The sequence below is a fragment of the Gymnodraco acuticeps genome, unplaced genomic scaffold (genome assembly GCF_902827175.1).
Source record: "Gymnodraco acuticeps unplaced genomic scaffold, fGymAcu1.1, whole genome shotgun sequence".
Lineage (NCBI taxonomy): Eukaryota > Metazoa > Chordata > Actinopteri > Perciformes > Bathydraconidae > Gymnodraco > Gymnodraco acuticeps.
This window is the reverse complement of record NW_022991212.1, coordinates 64,415-85,941: the sequence shown is the minus strand read 5'-3', so window position 1 is coordinate 85,941 and position 21,527 is coordinate 64,415. Positions and strand designations below refer to the sequence as shown.

At 40.2% G+C, this 21,527-nt stretch overlaps 1 protein-coding gene across 1 annotated transcript in view; it reads left to right on the top strand.

Moving 5' to 3' along the window:
• The first annotated feature begins 8,974 nt into the window (after nucleotides 1–8,974).
• The window catches only part of slc39a11 (solute carrier family 39, member 11), a 40,787-nt gene continuing 28,234 nt past the window's right edge, over nucleotides 8,975–21,527 (top strand). Inside the window, exons 1-3 of the mRNA XM_034238643.1 lie at nucleotides 8,975–9,034; nucleotides 10,909–11,026; nucleotides 12,205–12,243. Of these exons, the coding sequence (XP_034094534.1) occupies nucleotides 10,919–11,026; nucleotides 12,205–12,243 (147 nt within the window). The 5' untranslated portion in view covers nucleotides 8,975–9,034; nucleotides 10,909–10,918. The remainder of the gene's footprint in view (nucleotides 9,035–10,908; nucleotides 11,027–12,204; nucleotides 12,244–21,527) is intronic.

The following is a 21,527-nucleotide window of genomic DNA, read 5'->3' as shown; positions in this document are numbered from 1 at the left end:
AAATGATGAGGAGAAAGGGGAGGAGGGTTTACAAGATTAAAGACTCTGGATGAGCGATGACCTCCGTCCTGTTGCCGCTCTGACACGCATTGCTGGAATACCCCGGGAACGTCCTTCCAAAAAACCCTCCAGTGTATTGCGCCACCCACCATCCACACGGCAAAGGAAAGCTAACAAAAAGAATTCTTCCCAACCGTGCAGTGATTTTTTTTCTAATTTCAAAGACCCTATCCAGCTCATTCATCATATGTCATAGATTTCCTTGGAGATATCTCGAGACATACCTTCCCCTTTTAACTGGTTTCAATTAACCGGGAAAAATGCCTTTGTAGTCTAAACTCCTGATTAGGTTGTGGCTTAACTTCCCCCTAGAGACCCGCCTCTCCACCCCGTCCCCAGCCCCTCGTGAAAACTTCACTGGAAACACGGTTTCATGGAGACGTTTGACAGCTTCGTATTTCACGGGCAGTATTTCCAGTGGTGTTGAGACAGACATGCAGGCATCCACATCCACGTGCTGTAAGAGGACACGCCATCAAACTAATGCCATGTTTCACATCCCAAAACTCAAAGAGATAAAGGGTACTATATCAGAAAAGTCACTTTAAGAAGTATCCAGTTCTTGCCCTGTCCTTTCTTTTTCACCACCATCAGATATTTGTCCATTGTTCGACAGCTGTAGCTTTGACCTTTGTTCTGCTTTTTTAGTGAAGACCAGAAGCAGGTTTTATGCTTTAGAAATAAATGCCTATTCTTGTCTTGTAGGGGTCACGTGAGGTGATGAGTGCCTGAAACCCAATATTACAACTTTGGTTCTTGACAAAACGTCAGGAGATCAACACATTCAATAGGATCCATCCTCTGGAGACCGTACAGGAGATTAAATCTATCCTTATGTTCAGAATCAGAATCCCTTTATTAGTCTCACAGAGGGGACATTTGCAGCGTTACAGCAGGAAAGAGCCACAGACAGCTTAGTGTTGCATATCTTACATGCGTTAAAAAAAAGTACTAAGTTATAATATAATGAATAATATGCTAAAAAAAGATTAAAAAGTTACATCATTTTCAAAAACAAATCAAAAACAAATCAAATCTACAAATCAAATCCTGTAGCAGTTCTTAGGATTTAGCAGCCCGGTATATTACAGTTATTAAAGATGGCATATGTATATAAAGTATATATTGCACATACTGTAAAGCACATAGTTTGACGGTATTTAACAGCAGCAAGTTACACAATCTACAAAATACAAGATACATACCTGGTAACAGTAACAAGGGTTTAGCAGCCAGGTATAAATTACACAGTTATTAACGGCATATATATATTGCACATATAGCACATATTGCACAAAGTTGGTTTGTATTTCGCAGCAAGGGGTGTTATAGTCTGTGTTGTGGTGTGTGTAGGAGGGTCTACTAGGGGCAGTGCTGGTTGTACAGTCTGTGTTGTGGTGTGTGTAGGAGGGTCTACTAGGGGCAGTGCTGGTTGTAAAGTCTGACCGCTGCAGGAAGGAAGGACCTGCGGTATCTCTCCGTGAGACAGGTGGGGTGAGACAGCCTGTCGCTGAAGGAGCTGCACAGTGAGGACAGGGTGTCCTGGAGGAGGTGGGACACATTGTCCAGCAAATCTGTCCAGTAGATTTAAAATGATTTACTGAATAAATGAAAAATGGTATCTGCTGGTAGGACTAGAGTTCAAATCAGAGGTTAACAAATGTATGTATCCTCAGGGACCATGAATATCTGCAGCAAATGTCATATGGTAAATTATATAGTTGTTTTCACTATAAAAGAAAAAAATCAATCTGATGGTGTTTGTAGAATAAAAGTCACATGGTAATCAAAGTCTTTGGGATTCATCCTCAAGGGATCATGAATATCTGACGCAAATGTCGCGGCAATACATTCAATTGTTAAGATATTTCACTAGAAGAGACTCATATCTAGCTTATGATGGTACTAGAGCAGGGGTGTCAAACTCAAGGCCCGGGGGCCAAATCCGGCCCACGACTTCATTTAATGTGGCCCCACAAGAGCTCTGAAAGAATATAATAAGTTTATTATACGGTTACATGCCGATTTACAGAAGCACGTTGCACATAAACTACATGTCCCACAATGCATCTGGAATATGATTTTTTTTCAGAATTAGATTTTTTTTCAGAATTTAGATTTTTTTTTTTTTAAATCATTTTGTGACATTCTCACTGAAGAGACTTCCAATGATTTGCCATAGACTTCTGCTTTCAGACGTAGTTAATTATGAAGTTATTACTCTATCCGATAATGATAAAATGCAGAGGCAATAATGTCATACATATGTTTATATTAAATATTTACATATGTCTTTTCATATAGTCTAAAAGTCACAACCGGCCCGTTGAGTGCAACCAAAATGCTGATGTGGCCCGTGATGAAATTGAGTTTGACACCCCTGTACTAGAGGAAAGGTCAAAGGGCCGTCAAAATCTGTAGGATTCACCCTCCAGGGACCATGAATATCTATTAAAGAAATGGTGCCAGTGCATCTGATTTTCTGCTCAATAAGAGTCTTGACCTGCTTCTGTTTGTAAACGTCACACGATAACCAAAGATTCATCCTCAAGGGACCATGATTATTTGAAGCAAATGTCCTTTCAATTCTTCCAATAGTTGTTAAGACATTTCACTAGACAGGAAAATAATTTCAACCTCATGCTGGGACAAGAGGAAATGTCACGGGGGTCACCATTGTTTGCGGTAATCATCCTCCAGGGACCATGAATGTCTGTTAAAAATATGTGCAACCAATACAATAAGACTACCCTTATAAAGGGTTTACGAATAGTTTGTAATTAATTTATTAATTAGGTTGTGAACACTTTATAAATCATTAATAAGCTTTTATAAGACATGAGATAAACAGGGCGACTGTGACCGGTTGCTTGCCAAATAGTGAGCCCACATTTATCTGTATTGCTAACGGCCCGTCTACACTACAGGCGTCAAAAAATGCTTTCAACGCTTCGCCCATTCATTTGAATGGGGTGACGTAGGATATTTTCAAACTTCGCCGAACTGCATTGTGGGTAGCATGGCAAGGCGTTGCAAGCATCGCGAGCGTCTATCGGCGTCAAAAGTTGAACAATGTTCAACTTTTGAGGCTCGATGCTTGCTCGAAGCTGGCGTCAGCCAATCAAATCCCGTTTTTGCAATTCCCGCCAGTACAAGCGCTAGCCAATCAAACCGCGTGCAAGCAGGGAGAGCCAGACCGCAGTTCATTTCCTCATATTCCAAACGAGAAATTACGGTAGCAAATCATCCGGTTCTTTACGACCAGAACTATTTACCGGGATACAAACCGGAGGAGCCAGGCATGGAGGGAGGTGGCAGAGACAGTGGGTGAAACTGGTAGGTTTTCGCCTGTTTGGGGATTTTATATCCAGTTTACTTCGTTTTAACATTGCTATTGCTTTGTATGTCGGGGGCGGGAGATTCATGTGATTGGTTGTTGGTCGCAAAAAATCGCCAAGCTTCAGACACGCCCAGCTTCAAGATTTTTTTATGCCTGTAGTGTAGACGGGCCGTAAGCCTTATATTGGCTACTTAGCATACTTCGTCTTCTTCATCAGCCAGCATCCTTGGTATCTGTTGCTCACTGACTTGATTCTCGCTAAGTAGCCAATATAAGGCTTAGTCATCTTGCCAAATAGTGAGCCTGTGTTGATGTATGACAACTATGTTAGAACTGGTTTATAAATGCTTCTTAATGATTAATAAAGTGTTTTTAGGATTTTATCGCAAAGGACTTTGTAGGAGATTTGACCGCGCTGATCAATAGTTGTCAAAATTGTCTCTCTTACTAGTTTCAAACTCATGATGGCACTACAGGAAACGTCCAGGTATCACCAACTGTATCCTCTGGGGATCATGAATGGATGTACCAATATTCATGGCAATACATCCAATAGATTTTGAGATATTACATTCTGGGGAAAAAGCGTTTGGGCGACTATCAAGTCCTTCATTTCCAGTCATAGAGGAGTGGACATTAAATCAATCTGTATGCCGGTAACATGATGGCAAAATGAAGGAATTTTCGTTTCTGTTGAAATGCTGTTGTAATCTAATTATATGTTTATAAGAACACAAAAACACAGAAACCATCTGCTGCCTGCATGCAATACAATAATTACAGTTAAATGTGAATCAGACTGTGTTATATTGGAAAAAACACGTTTCATAACAATGTATTTTCAGTAAATGATGATACATATGGAAAGGCATGCTGCTCTAAATACTTTGAGCATTCTTGGAAGTGAGACGACGACACATTAGACATCTGGAAACCCCACAAATCCTTTTATCTTGTTTATTGTTTCTTGGTATTACCTTATTTTCGTCTTCGAGCTTCCCAGCAACACTGCGTAAAACAAATCCCACATTTTTGCAATTGCAACATAGGAATGTAAAATATCTAAGGGGATGTTGGCAGAACAACAATCCCATCTGCACGATAACATCTGTGATTTATTAATGACAAAGTTGTATAATCTAAATATATCAGTGGATGGATTTATTGTGTGTTAACATGCTGCGTTCAGCAATTATTTAAAAACCTGTTTAAACAAATACTCAAAAATGTAAAAAGAAAATGGCTCCGGGCATTTTACCGCTGTTGATATATTGTTTACCTGTTATTACAGTATGATCAGTGTTGTAAGTACTTTTACTCAAGTACAATCAATTATTTTGACAAAATTGCACTTTTATGCTACTTTATTGTTGTGTCTCGTCAAATGTGTGATGTTCATGTATTTTGTCTGTCATTTCCTGTTTTATTTTGTATTTACCTCTTGTCTTTCATTTCAGGCCCTGTTGTCTTCCTCCCCTGTGTGTTTCCACCTGTCCCCACTCACCTCATGTTTAAATAGTCCTGTCTCCCCCCTGTCCTGTGTCAGTTCGTCTGCTTTGTTTCCCCGAATGGTCGTACCAAGCCTCAGCTCTGAAGGATCGCTGTCACTCATGTCAGGTTTTGTTGTTTTGTTAATTTTTCGTTGGCTTAAAGGTGGGGTATGTAATTCACTTCAGAAACACTTGTTGTTATATTCCATGGAATGCTCTTAACGTCCCGATAGCAATGAATATCTGAAGCGCTTTGACAATAAATACATAAAAATATCTCATCTGTTGAAGCCGTAGTTCTGTAAAAAGCACGACCAATCATCTGAGCCGGCTAAAGTAACTGGATGGCCTACCTGCCTGTCAGCCTTCCATCTGGGCACAAACTTACCTCGTGCCCTCATTGGTCATGTGCGCGTTCGTGTGTGTTGGAGGAGGGGCTCTGTAAGGAAGAGGCAGATTTCTTCCGGTTGTGTATTTTCAAATTCTAGCGATCTCGAGCTGGTTTCTCCAAAATGACCTACCTTTAACTTTTTATTAAGTCCTCTTTTTGTGATGCTAGTTTTTTCCTCCTTGTAAGGACTTTTGTTATTCCCACCACCTACTCTGTTAAGAGGGATTACCTGCACTGTGAAAAATACATTTACCTTTTTTTATATTCAAGACTTTGTCTCTGGGTCGTGCATTTGGGTTCATCAGTTTGTGTCGAGGTCCTGACATTTATACATACAATGAGATGTAAAAATGTACTCCCCCACATTTCAGAGGCAACTATCCTACTTTTTTCTCCATTTCACTTATTTAACACTCCTTGTTACGATACTTTTTACATATTAAAGTGCATGATATGCTGTTTTTAATGGTTAAGTGTTGTCCTGGCAATATCAAACGTGTCTAAAATTGGCTCCACTTTTTAAAAATACAAAGTTAAAATGACCTTGCATGTATTAGTTAGTGAAAAACACAGTTTAATATATTATGTTATGATCACATGGTCCTGTGAAGAGATCCAATTTACACTTTTGTAAACTTTTTTTTGTATATGTGATAATACTTTGGTGCTTTTACTTAAGTGAACGTTTGAATTCAGTACTTTTACCTGCAATAAAGTATTTTAATAGCAGCTTCAAGGATCCAAGTACTTCTTCCGCCTCTGATAATGATGCAGAAATGTCTTCAAAGATGCCATGTTGGGAGATTTTCCAAATGCCGGTGTTGAAATTATAATAATACTGAAACAGCAGGAGTGTAATCTAGCACATCAGAGGTAAACATCAGTCAATTTATCTGAATCAAAGAGTATGTGTTTCTTTTCTTGAGCTACTATTGTGCACAGCTGTATAATTATCCTGCAAATACACACATCCATTGAAGAGGGATGATACATTGGCAGCTGTGGCACAAAATGGGTGAATATTGGATGTGTTGTATGATAGAGAGATATAGAGATACTATAGATGGATGGATAGAGAGAGAGATAGATAGATAGATAGATAGATAGATAGATGGATAGAGAGAGAGATAGTTAGATAGATAGATGGATGGATGGATAGATGGATGGATGGATATAGATGGATGGATAGATAGATAGAGCTGTTGTCGATGGATTATAATAGACTAGCTGATAGATGAGGATGGATAGATCTGCTAGATCGTCGATGCTAGCAGCTAATGGTTGGCTGGCTGCTAGATGGCTGGATCGCTCGCTCGAGATCGTTCGCTCGCTGGCTCTATAGATGACTCGCTCGCTCGATCCCGCTCGGTCGCTCGCTGGCTCTCTCGCTCGCTCGCTCGCTGGCTCGCTGGCTGGCTCGCTCGCTCGCTCGCTCGCTCGCTCGCTCGCTGGCTCGCTCGCTGGCTGGCTCGCTCGCTCGCTCGCTCGCTGGCTGGCTGGCTCGCGCTCGTTCCTCGCTGCTCTCTCGCTCGCATGGATAGATAGATAGATAGATGGATGGATAGATAGATAGAGATAGTTAGATAGATAGATGGATAGATGGATGGATAGATAGATTTCAAGACACAATAAATAAACAGTCCAAATATTTCAACATTAAATTGAACATAAATGTAAAATGTAAAGTGGGAGTTTAAGTCCAGTTATTAAGAGAAGCTATGGAGCAGAGAGTTATCTTCTTATTACTTATTAAGTAAACTTTGTCAACATGATCTACTGTCCTGTACTAATAGCTGTGTACTTTTACACCGTGTCTCACTCTGTGTACATGTGTGCTGCATGTGTGGACTCTGCTGTCAGGGATCAGATTCTGGAGATGTTGTTTGGGAATTTCCTCTTCCCAGTGGAAATGTCTATGATTTCTGCTCTCATTCACCTCCCAGTTGTAATTCCTCAGCATGTTGACATTTGACCTGTAGACCCAATATTCAGTAACTGGCCGTTTCTCAATCTCGAGGATACTCGCTTCCAAGCCAATATTTCAAGGATGCTACGTCATCGAGTGCCGCCGAAGGACTGTTCAAATCTCCAGCATACTTGGAATTCCACCGAGGCCGCGTCCTTGGTTTGGGGGAAATTTCGAGGCTGCACATGGGTAGACTTCGCGTCCTTAAAATCCCCACAATGCTTTGCGCACGGACCAATTTCTAAAACCCTTGCGGAGACTGGCTGAACCGACGCAGCACACATTTAAATGTAAGTATGTAGTGGTGTAGAACATGTGTTGGTAAATATGTTACTTTATTATCACCAAAAATGTGTTCCTGAAAGTAAAGCAAGTCCATAATTAGATAGACATCGTGAGGTATTTATTTTCGGTACAGTTTATGTTGAAACCGTTAGAGAGAGTGGCACACTTGTTAGCCTGTTCCATTCTTCTTCGTTTTCCGAAGCCGTGGCTTGGAAGCATACTTGCTTCGTTTCTGAAGGAAGTGACTTGGAAGTACGCGACTACCAAGCCAGCATCCTCGCGATTGAGAAACGGCCACTGATTCATCTCGTCCACTAAACTCTTATATCCTGTTTCCGATACTATAAAACCCAGATGTTTCTGCATAATCCACAACGACAACAATCCCTGTAAACCTGTGAGGCAACACTGTTTGAAACGATGATGTCACATTCATTAGAAATGGTCAAATCTGCACAAAATACCCCCAAAAATACCATATTTCCACACAAATATTTTCCACATGTATATATATTTGTAACTTTTTAATGCTATTTTATTTCTATTTCAGAAATATTTTGGACTGTTTATTTAGTGTCTAATTTCTCTTATGTACCTTGCCTTGTTTATTATGCTGCTGCAACGCAAACATTACCCAAATTGGGATCAATAAAGTACTTATCTATCTATCTATCTATCTATCTATCTATCTATCCATAGAATCCAGAGCCACTATCCATATCCATCATCTATATATCATCTATCTATCCTATCTCTCTACTACTAGTATATCTAACTATCTCTCCTCTCTATTTCATCCATCTATCCATCTATCTATCTATCTTCCATCTATCCATCTAATCTATCTATATATCCATCTATCTATCTATCTATCTATCTATCCATATCCATCTATCTATATATCCATCTATCCATCTATCTATCTATCTATCTATCTATCTATCTATCTATCCATCCATCCATCCATCTATCTATCTATCTATATAATCTGTTCTATTAATAATAAATAATAATAATATATGGTATTTATATAACGTTTTACCTGATGCTCAAAGCGCTTAAAATCGCTGTATATATATACCAGAACGGCTGTTAAACAGAATTTAAAAAGAAAAGCTGGGCTAACATTACAACTTCAGGATAAATATATATATTTCAAAGGTGATAGGATAGAAAATATGCATATGTTTGTACTCTTAATTTTATTTATGGGAAAATTCAACATTCATAGGAAGAGATGGATGACTGAAAATCAAGAAAACTGTGTTTTATTTATTATACAAATGAAATAAACATATTGTATTTGAAATATCACTTATTTTGTGTGTGTTTATAATATTAAATGTCATTTTCCTGTATTAAAAAGTCACCGCTGCCTCTGCTGCTCCTGTCAAACGAACTGACCAATAGGAAGCGAGCAGGGGCGGGACTTACGCTGTCATAAACACGTGTACGGGAAGTAGGAAATAAATACAGAGGATTCGTGGTGCTACTGGAAATAAGTGAGTAAACCTCAAACTAATGCCCCAAAATACCTTAAAATGACATTTAATACGACTTGAAACTAAGCCGAATGAATTAATATTGTATAATAATGCCACAAAGAAAGTTTGAGTGAAATATAAAAGCGTAATTGTATAAAATAAGGCGCTAAACCATTCAAAGTTATCCGGTTTTCTGTCATTTACAGGTGATTCACGTTTAATACCTGCATATATTATCTGCTTTATGTCTGTTTTTAACTCGATTACACGACAACTAGTTATACCACACACAGCAGTGTTATAGATCATCATTAAAGCAGTTTGTGCAGCGTACTTTGACAGCATTAAAAACATTTATCTTGACCTATTTAAAAAGTCACATAAAGCTAGAAGCGTGTGTGTGTGTGTGTGTGTGTGTGTGTGTGTGTGTGTGTGTGTGTGTGTGTGTGTGTGTGTGTGTGTGTGTGTGTGTGTGTGTGTGTGTGTGTGTGTGTGTGTGCACTACAGTACATACCTGCATTTTTTTGGAGCTTTGACAACACCAATCTTCAAACTCTGCAATTATCTTGATCTTAACTCACTCTTTAAAATCTCCTGACTATATTTTGCACGGTTAAAACCCTATTGCAGTCACTAAAACACACACACACACACACACACACACACACACAGCCTAACACTTACAATTAGTCAGTACTTTTCTTTAACAAAACACACATTGAACCACCCCTAAAGAAAAAAAAAAACATAATGTGGACGGCAAGCTTGTTTACATGAATACACCTCTTAAATAAGTAGACAATAATTAGATTTAGAAACAAAGTCTGAATGTTTTGCAATAGTAGTTATCAGGCTGCTGTAGATTATGAGTCGATGGACCCACCCTTTATACAGGTTTGACTACGTACATGTTAAAATTCCAGGATATTCAAAGAGCAAATAGGATTTGCCTCATTTGTTCAAGGGTGTGTGGCATACTACTAATGAGAGGACTTAAAGACACACACACACACACACACACACACACACACACACACACACACACACACACACACACACACACACCATGACTCAGCATTAGCCCTGTTGTGGGATCTGCAATGTGGAATATCTTGAGAGAAAATCTCAGAGTATTTTGATTGAAAAAAGTTGGAATATCTTTGACAGTTCTGACCAATAAACGACGGGAAGTCGTGTATAACTAGTAAACAGTTGTGAGTTGTTGGTGTTCTCTCGTCACGTTGTTCGTCATCAAATATATAAACGTACATAAAGTGTACATACGTGTTTTTGCTTGAACATGTACATGTGTTGGGGCTCATATGGGGACAGTAGTTACTTGGGTCTTATTGGAGTATTTTAAATGTAGGGCAGTTACCGAAAGATTTTAATGCAGCAATTTTGTCTTTTTAGGAATGAAATAATAAGGTTTTATCTGCCACATCCCAAAAAGTAAATGTCTTTTGTCTCAAACGCATACCTATAGAAAGATGAATTGATCTCTCAGTGGTGTTGTCATTTTCTTTGGTTGCTAAATAATGTGATTATTCTGAGTTTGTGTGCAGGTGTGATTCAAAACAAATTCAAATTATTGCAATATTTTTAAAGGAACGGCACCAAATAATATGTTTTGTTGAGTTTGTACAATATGATTTGTTAGCTAGTATTTCTCTTCAGCTCATTAGTTTCCTCAATCCTGAGAAAAACGTACGAATTCTTAGAAAAAGTCAAATTAAGCTGAAGATAAATTCCGATTTTGTTTTCTCAAAATTCTGATAAAAAAAATTGGAAATTCTGAAAAAAGTTCAAATCTTGGAAAATTCTTTCATTCTTCAAATTAAGTAAACATGAAAATTCTGAGTTTATATGTGTGTGTGTGTGTGTGTGTGCAGGTGTGGCACCATGCTGGAAGGCTACAGTCCTGTGACCCAGGCCCTGCTGGGGACCCTCTTCACGTGGGGACTCACCGCCGCTGGAGCCGCCCTGGTGTTCATCTTCTCCAGCAGACAGGTGACATAAGAACTCAGAACACACACATCCATAAAGAGCTTAAAAAAACGTAACCATCTTATAGGAATAGTTGGTCATTTGGTAATAAAGCTTAGCTAGTGTCTTAGAGAGGAGGGTGAGAACATGGCAATCCCACATCTGCTCTGTCAGCTAGCATTTACCGGATTTTGACCAGAAAAATGTGTTCAAGTCCTAGAAATAAAGATCTATCCTGTCATCATGTCCCCCTAAACACAATTCAAAGTGGATTAAATGTAGGATGAATTGACGGCTTGACACCAGCCCCTCATCAATGCCAAAAGCAACGAGAGGCTGCTTCCTACCAATTTTACATTATACTTAACAGCGTTTCCGCCAGGGGGGCGTCTTGCCGTCATTTGACGCCCTTATTCAGCTCGGGACGCCCTGAACGCGAGCCGAGGGCGTCCAAAAATATTAATAATTCGAGAGAAGATCGAGTTTTTATCGCTTGAAATGACGAAAAAGGACAAGGACATCTCCATCTCTGTTGGAGGGGCAAAGGAGTCTGGTGGGATTATTTTCGGTGTATTGAAGATCGTTTCCCCGACATCGGCGGTGCCTGCTACAGGACAACACGGAACGTGCGCGATTTGGACGCGATGAGCGGTGCTAGTGGAGCACGTGCGTGAGCAGCGAGCACCAGAGCCTCGCAGCGGCGAAACTGAGGCTCCGTGGTAAACTGCGGTAACATGAAGAGCCGTTTGGGAGCCGACACAGCCGGCGCTTTAAGAGAGCCGAGCCAAATGATCAGGCTCACTAACGTAAAAAGACGGTATCTATAAAGGGGCGGCCAAGTCAAAATTCAAAACACCCCCCCCTCCCCCCTTTGGGGTGGACGCCCTCTCAGCCCTGGTCTGGCGGAAACACTGATACTTAATATTAAACACAGATAATATTTGACAAGAATTTCCCCCACTTGTCCGGGACATTGTGGTCTTTCTGGGCACGTTGACCAGAAAGACCACAAATGCTGCTCTCGGCTAAGTGTGTAGCATAAAGTGGTGTTAGCATACGGACATGATGTGGAAACGTTGGGATTATTTTCTGCAATAATCCAAAACTCCTATTAGATTTTTGTGGCGTGTCGGCCTAAACATTTAATTACTGAACCACTCTTTAGATTATAATGACGCCCTTTTCATGTCTTCCCTTTGCAGAAGCGCATCTTGGATGGAAGTTTAGGATTTGCAGCTGGGGTGAGGACGATTTCTGACACACACACACACACACACACACACACACACACACACAGAAAAATATCCAATAACCTTTACTGCAAAAACAAATCCAGCAGAAATGTTGTTGTGTTTCAGACTGAGACTGAAATTATGTCACCTGTCTGATAAGTGACAGGTGTACACCACTAAGGAGACAGCTCTCCGAGTTTGGAGCAATTAGCACTCACTGCTTTGTCTACATTGATATTGGTTGCATGCAGTAAAGGTGATTTTGTCCGCGACTCCACAGGAGGACTATTGATTTTAAATGACGTTTCTATGGAGACGTGAGTGAGAATATAGAGATCCTAACGAGGGTTATGAGGATGAAGACACACACACACACACACACACACACACACACACACACACACACACACAAACCCTTGAGGTACTCTCAGTGTCACTTGTGTAGGATTCTCTCTTTTCATTACAACATAAGTCTTTCTATCTCTTTCTCTGAAACACACACACACACACACACACACACACACACACACACACACACACACACAGCCTCCTCTGACACAGACAACTCCTGACACTTCCAGATGCCACATTAATTCATAACATTTTGAGATAATCTTCCCCCTGAAGGAATTATTGGCCTTCTCATATCTGAAGAGGTATCACCACTATCTGACTCTTACCATTACAGTCATTAATTTCCTGAGGGGTAATCAGTTGACGGCGGATATTTATTTTTATATTTATTTTGTCGCAGAGAAGGGAATCGGTAACAAATCTAATCTGGCACAGAAGTGTTAAAGCTCAGAGTGACGCCTATTGAACAAGGTGTAATTACTTTTAAAGCTTTTTGAAATCCATGAGTTATCTATGCTTTATATCTGCTGGGATTTCAGAGTGCTGCGAAGATATTTGACTTGTTGAATTGAAAATGATTTGACACACACACAGATAGACAGTTAGATGGATAGATACACAGCAGTACGCAATGAGATCTTTACAAGGAATACACAACAAAATAAATGACAGTTCAACTATAAAAACAATCAAGATAAGGAAAAAGATTAACTATAATTAACAGGGAAAATATCAGTTGAACGGTTACATCATTAATACTTATTAGTAAATTAATCGTCTAATCCGAAGTACATTTAGTAATATTTTGTGTCACCCGATTTTCCCAGCTTTCGTCAAAGATATGAACTTAATTTCAAATGTACATGGTTATCTTTTAAATTGTATATATTTCATTCTATAATATATGAATCCCTACTAATGTTACCATTCACAGAACAAACTAGGGCTGCACGTTTCGAATAGATAACTAGTTGTGATTATTTAACTGTCTTGCAATATGATTTGGGATAATGGTAAAAGTGATTATTTCTGCATCACAATTCTCATTACCATCGAAAAATGAATTCAAATGATTAGTGTGGGGGAAACTTCTGTGTAGCAATGCAGTGGACCGACTCATGAAGGAGACACGGGAAGAGCAGGAGCTTTGATGTCAAACACTGATGGTTTATTTAGGAGCTTCGGCCGGAGAATTCACATCACAAGAGCCAGAGGTTCACGGTAGAGTTGCCACGTCAATTCTGGAGCGCCTCTCTCTCGTTAGCCCATTTAACTGGTTTCACAGAGAGTAATCAACATATTTGAGAAGATAGCCTAAACATTTGGGAACACTGAGTTACTTGCGTCTGGCACTTATGGCCTCGAAGATTTCACACCTTGGAGTCCACAAATACAGAGAAGGAAGTGTCCCAGTGTACCCACAACAATAAACCATCTGTGACCTAGGGTAGCCCGGTCATTGAATGGGAACAACAACATTATGGCTGAAGCAGCCTATCTCCTTAAAGGAGATAACAGACGTCAGGGTTGCTCATGCACGTCATGTCTAGGAGTCTAGGACAATTATTTCTCTAACAATTAGAATATTTGTTTAAAGCACATGTGTCAAACTCAAGGCCTAGGGGCCAAATCAGGCCCATGGTGGATTTAATTTCGGCCCGCAGGATAATTTCTAATTGCTATTAGATCTGGCCCGCCGGTATATTGCACACACACCTTCACTCCATCCTGAGGGTCTCCTCCGCTCAGAGCCTGACCCCAAACATTGATGACCTTGCACCCGAGATGAGATGCCAAGTATCTGAACGAGCATCACAGAGCAGCACACTGAGCTTAATGGATGTTTCCTTCTGCACTTTCTCTCACGACAACAGGGCATGTTTGGTTTTCTCTTTGAGGGAAATAGTTTTTTTGAAGCTGTTGCTGACCTGTGGAGAAATGTAATCATAAGAAATGACTCTGGAAAGCTGCAGATGGAGCCATAAGAAATACAAATTTGACCAATCCACGGACTTCCTCACACACACTCAATCTTTTCTCAGCTGCAGCTCCTTCGATGTCTTCTCCCTGAGACGGCGGGATGCGGCGAGGCTGTGAGTCGGTGTGTGTGAGCACACACAAACTCCCAGCCAGGCTGCGGGTGTGTGTGTGTTTCAGGCTGGGTTTCGCTGTGTCTCGCAGACGGCCTCTGGGCTCACATGGGGGGGGGGGGGCAGGAGCTCCAACAAGCCGTTTAGGACAGAGAGTGAATACACAGACTATACAGAGATGCTGGATGAGAAACCAATGTGAGTTTGGAACATTGAACAAAGTAAATCTGTTCTAGTAGACCTCAACTATGGAATCATGATCAGTAGAAATGGCCATAACATGGGACCTTTAAGTAAAATTGAATTCTGATATATTTTTTTTATATTCTGATATTTTCTTTTTAAAATGCTGACTTATGAGAAAAAAGTAAAATTCTGAATTGCTAGCTGGTTGTCCACCGCTAAGAGACCCCTTAGCCCATCATGTACAAAGTGTTGGAGCACTAGCCAATTGAAGCGTGAGTGTTACATAGTGATGTTCAGAAGTAAACAAAGGAGTCCAGTGGAGGCAAGGTGTGTGTGTGTGTCTGATGGAAATTGGTGATAATTAAAGGCCTGAGGAGTGTATCCAGGCTTCCTTGAGAAAGCCAATGGCAGAAAATAAATAGATGTTATTTGACCCAGCTCTTATCTGGATTATCTCCTTCATCTTCTCAGCTTTTCAATTACGTCTGAGGCTCTGCTGATGCCTTCCTCTGATATGAGAAACACTGAGGGGTGTTCCTGTCAAACATTTGCTTCGCGTCTTTCCAATTTTGCGTGACGCTCGTCTTTCTGAAATATATTTTTGATGAACTTCGCCACTCGGCATGAACACTGTGAATTATTTACACTTATTTCCAGAGTATCTCAATTTCTCCAGCCTCTCGTTGGCATAACTTGCTTTTAATCGCAATGACATTTTAATATGAAACTTCATTTTTCATTCTGTTCCTTTCATATTACAGATGAGATTTTGCGGCTGTGATAATCTTTTAGGTATTCTAAGTTATTAGTAGCTGGTTGCAGAGCAGAATATGCAAATCTATGCTTTTTAGAAATACTTTTCCCTGATTGAAATGTTGCTCCAGATGGCTTTTATTACTGTAAGGGTCTACTTTAAATCAAATGCTCAGGGCTTCCAGACTTCTGAAGTATAGGGCAGGTTGTGCAATAATTAAGAGAACACATTTTAATTTGTTTACCTGAATAAGCAGAACTAATAGAGGACTGAAGAGGTAGCCAATGTATGTCATTTTTTAGGATTACTGCTCCATATGGCATTCATTTAGGACAAATTAATTAAAAAAGTATATTAGTTTCTGTAAATTAAGATACCTGAGGGTGTTGAGTGGTGATAGGAAGAGGACAAAGTAGCTTAGTGTTTTTTAACGTTTCATAGAAGACTTTCCTGACTAGCATTGGGATTGTAGAAGAAGAGTGAAAGACAGTCAATGACCCTATAGGGTGGTTTAGGAATGAGTTAGCATTTTAGCTCTTGTAAGGTCTGTGGTTAACACAAGCTGACGAGATTTTTAATCTATGACATTAAATATGTCATAAGTACCCCACTGGTGAATTTAAAAACGGCAGTTGCTATCAAGTGCCTTGATACCTTTTAGCTTAGCGGTGGTGACGTGAAGTCATGTGACCGTGCTGTAGTTCCTTTATAGCCCAACATTAGCCGCCTTTAGCTTAGCGGTGGTGAAGTGAAGTCATGTGACCGTGCTGTAGTTCCTTTATAGCCCAACATTAGCCGCCTTTAGCTTAGCGGTGGTGAAGTGAAGTCATGTGACCGTGCTGTAGTTCCTTTATAGCCCAACATTAGCCGCCTTTAGCTTAGCGATGGTGACGTGAAGTCATGTGACCGTGCTGTAGTTCCTTTATAGCCCAACATTAGCCACCTTTAGCTTAGCGGTGGTGACGTGAAGTCATGTGACCGTGCTGTAGTTCCTTTATAGCCCAACATTAGCCGCCTTTAGCTTAGCGATGGTGACGTGAAGTCATGTGACCGTGCTGTAGTTCCTGTATAGCCCAACATTAGCCACCTTTAGCTTAGCGGTGGTGACGTGAAGTCATGTGACCGTGCTGTAGTTCCTTTATAGCCCAACATTAGCCACCTTTAGCTTAGCGGTGGTGAAGTCATGTGACCGTGCTGTAGTTCCTTTATAGCCCAACATTAGCCACCTTTAGCTTAGCGGTAGATACGTGAAGTCATGTGACCGTGCTGTAGTTCCTTTATAGCCCAACATTAGCCTCCTTTAGCTTAGCGGTGGTGACGTGAAGTCATGTGACCGTGCTGTAGTTCCTTTATAGCCCAACGTTAGCCGCCTTTAGCTTAGCGGGGGTGACGTGAAGTCATGTGACCGTGCTGTAGTTCCTTTATAGCCCAACATTAGCCTCCTTTAGCTTAGCGGTGGTGACGTGAAGTCATGTGACCGTGCTGTAGTTCCTTTATAGCCCAACATTAGCCGCCTTTAGCTTAGCGGTGGTGAAGTGAAGTCATGTGACCGTGCTGTAGTTCCTTTATAGCCCAACATTAGCCTCCTTTAGCTTAGCGGTGGTGACGTGAAGTCATGTGACCGTGCTGTAGTTCCTTTATAGCCCAACATTAGCCGCCTTTAGCTTAGCGGTGGTGAAGTGAAGTCATGTGACCGTGCTGTAGTTCCTTTATAGCCCAACATTAGCCGCCTTTAGCTTAGCGGTGGTGATGTGAAGTCATGTGACCGTGCTGTAGTTCCTTTATAGCCCAACATTAGCCACCTTTAGCTTAGCGGTGGTGACGTGAAGTCATGTGACCGTGCTGTAGTTCCTTTATAGCCCAACGTTAGCCGCCTTTAGCTTAGCGGTGGTGACGTGAAGTCATGTGACCGTGCTGTAGTTCCTTTATAGCCCAACATTAGCCTCCTTTAGCTTAGCGGTGGTGACATGAAGTCATGTGACCGTGCTGTAGTTCCTTTATAGCCCAACATTAGCCGCCTTTAGCTTAGCGGTGGTGAAGTGAAGTCATGTGACCGTGCTGTAGTTCCTTTATAGCCCAACATTAGCCTCCTTTAGCTTAGCGGTGGTGACGTGAAGTCATGTGACCGTGCTGTAGTTCCTTTATAGCCCAACATTAGCCGCCTTTAGCTTAGCGGTGGTGAAGTGAAGTCATGTGACCGTGCTGTAGTTCCTTTATAGCCCAACATTAGCCGCCTTTAGCTTAGCGGTGGTGACGTGAAGTCATGTGACCTTGCTGATCAAAACCTGGAATCATCAAACGTTTTTACAAATAATATTTTTTGCAATTATCCATACCATCAAGCACTCGGTGGGTGCATGTGTCTTTCTTATTTGCATCTCATGTGATTCAGATCCTGTTCCCATGCTTTACATCTGCTGTCACCTTTTAATCTCACATCCTGTATGTAACACACACACACACACACACACACACACACACACACACACACACACACCATGCCATACAGTCCTTGTCACAGCAGAAAATCACATCATGTCCCAGCTTCCCTCAGCTGTCATTATTGGCCAAGAATAGCATTTCTTCAGCCATTTATGATAATTAATTTGCTTTTAAACCCCTCTATGTATCTCTTCTATCCAACCTACATCTCTTTGCTGTTTTAATTCTTGGACACAAGTGTTACAGAAAGCTGTTAAACGATTGACGTTGATGTGCGACATTTAATCTCAGTCCTCTTATTTCTTTAGGTTATTTTCCAGGAACAATTTAAATAAAGTTTTCTTTCTGGTCAGGGTAAGTGGATATAACAGGACAGTCATTCCTCCACTGACAGTTTATGAAGGCGGCTCCAGCTGTCTTTCACCAATTACAATCATGTAGAAACTATTTTAATTGGCTGAATATGTTTCCCCTGCTGTGTGGTAACGTCACAGTGGAACAGGCTGTTGCAAGTCAACGTAATGTGGGCGAAAACAGAAAATACCAGGGTTTCTTTTACACAAATGTAGTATTCATAACAAAAAATAAGTTCTACAGTCCTTTGTTCCTATTATTTAGCTGTCTTGCAGTAATACTTGTGCTCTCGGTTGCCACATTTTCTCTGAAATAAGCATATTTTTCTCCATTTAGACCCTATAATAGGATTTTTCAGTCCATTCACAGAGAACCTAGAAAATGTGTTTTTGTCATTTGTTTTAATGTGCACCCAGAAAGACAGAAATGGTGATGAGATGTCACCACTGTTTGTTTATCCCATCATACCACATACTGGATAACTTTCCTGCCATGCGATATAACAAATTAGCGGTTTTCTTGTCAGTGTCATAAACAGTTGCATAAATATCATGATTGTCTCATTAGTGGGGAGTTTATACTGGTTTATATCAGAATCTTAACACGAGTTAGTGGTAATGCATGCATGATTGGTGCTCAAAGCGCTTTACATTACATATTACATATTAGTGTTAGAAAAAAATGTCACTGGTCCCCGGCTTGAGCTTCAATCTCAGGATCCATGTATTTAGGATCCTCTCAAGAATGGAAGTAGTCATCACATACAAAAAAAAATCTCAAAATCCTGACTTTTTCTCAAAATCCTGACTTTTTCTCAAAACCCTGACTTTTTCTCAAAACCTTGACTTTTTCTCAAAACCTTGACTTTTTCTCAAAACCTTGACTTTTTCTCAAAACCCTGACTTTTTCTCAAAATTTCAAATTGTTCTCAAAATTCGGACTTTTTCTCAAAATTCGGACTTTTTCTCAAAATGCGGACTTTTTCTCAAAATTCAGACTTTTTCTCAAAATGCGGACTTTATCTCAAAATGTTGACTCAAAATTTTGACTTTTTCTCAAAATTCGGATCCATGTATTTGTGATCCTCTCCAGAATGGAAGTAGTCCTCACATACAGAGCATCAACTAGTTCCTGAACAGTGTCCTTCACATGCTGATATCCAAGAGAGGGAGTCACACAGTCACAAGATGGAGGAATAGAAAGCAGTATTCAATGTTTACTTCAGATTAGCTCCACGTCAGAAATGAGCATGCTTGATGTCTCTCTCCATATGAGGCTGAATCATCATGTTAATCACAGAGCTATCATATGCCTCAAACAGTCCTGATGCTCTTCTAGGTAATCACACATCCTGTCATGAACACAGCTACAGTTGGGATACCTTTGTTATCATGTTACTCTCATGTTGGAAGAGGACATTCAGTATTCTCCTAACAATCAGACATGTAATACATACATGAATAGTATCGACAATACCCACAGGAGCAATTTAGGGTGAAGTGTTTGGCCCAAGAACGACCATGTTGACTGCAGTGTCGAAAATGTTGAATGAAATACAGAGAAATATCTACTAAACCTAAAAGAGCCGGTACAAAGCAGTTGTTTAAAGCTGTGCTCATTTGATATTTGAGTTACTATTTCAATCATAGGAAACACACTCATCATTCAAATGTTTGTTGTTGTTGCAAACACATACCAGTGTAAAATGTTTAATCTAACAGCAGCTTTCTCAGCCAGGAATGAAGCTAAAAACCTAAGAAATGTGTCTGCCAGTTAAAGAATACAGTCACCTTTTTAGTCGAGTCCATCGATACGTGGAAGAAAAGACGAGGAATGTGAACATCGCAGCCAATGTACCCAACGAAAGCTTCTCATGCCTGCAAATAACATTCTCCAGTTTCCCATCGTGAGCCCTCATAATGATTGCCAATCTCATTTAACAGATATCTTTTCCTTTCCCGCTGTTGTTTGTCTGACTTGTCAAACAGGAGTATAGAAAAATTCCTGGACCAAATAACGATGGAGTTGCAGTACGGTTACACTTATTATTTCTCTACCATGGAAACCAGTTGGCATGAGGTGTTTCTTTCGTTATAAATGTAATACATGTGTAGGAACAACACGAATTGGCAGTTGATATGCTCAGCAAGCCAGTGTGAAGGAGCGTCCAATAAACAGCATTTTATGGGATTGGACCGTGTAGGGTTTTTTTTAAGGGTGCTATATTCCACAGCCCATATTCGTCTCCAACAGGCTCTTGTTTGGTTTTGAGCCTTGTGTGCACGGGTTGAATATCAGCCTGAGGGAGGAGAAGAAGAAGAAGCCATATGGGCATCAGTTATGTTGCCATGCTGCTGCCAGATGCGTGATGGGAATGAATTTCCTGAGGCACTACCTGTCAGGAATACTTCATAAGAGGCCGTGTGCTTTTTCCGCCTGTTATGGCGACGTGGATGCACGCAGAATATCAATATTTGGTTTTAGTATTTGGGATGTTTTATTGATATTCTTTCAATAGAGTGCTGCAGGTATGATGTATTTTTGTAGGCTCTCTTTGCAAACTGATACTTACACCTTTAATTCAGCACCTTCACATACTGTATTAACAGTGGCGTTTCTATATGTACAAAAGTGGTGGGGCACAAACAACTTAGATGTCTATAAGCTTCTGCAGTGAGGTTCATGGCTGCTGAGGCTCTGACTCTTCAGGTTTACAAATATTATATTTTGACCTAAATCAAAATATAATATTATTTTCAAAAGCTTTTTTTGTCTGATGCTTCAATTAATTTTAAACAGACAGTTCAACAAAAGGATATCCAACATTTTTAATTTGATCATTTAAATACTGAATTGTTCTCTCTTAGTAAGATCCCATTTTCAATTAAATTGCAGTCTTACCTTGACTTGAAGATGAAGTCCATTTGCCTATCCTTCTGGACAAACATCTCTATTACTTTTTTGTAAAAGTCCTCCTTATGTTCTTGTAGTTTCAAAAGTCTATCATAAATCTAATCTAATCAATAGATTTATAATTAGAAAATTATAAAAGTAGGGTAGACATGTGGATATTATCCGGCTGAACAAAACGTGCATTTATTTAACAGCTACGT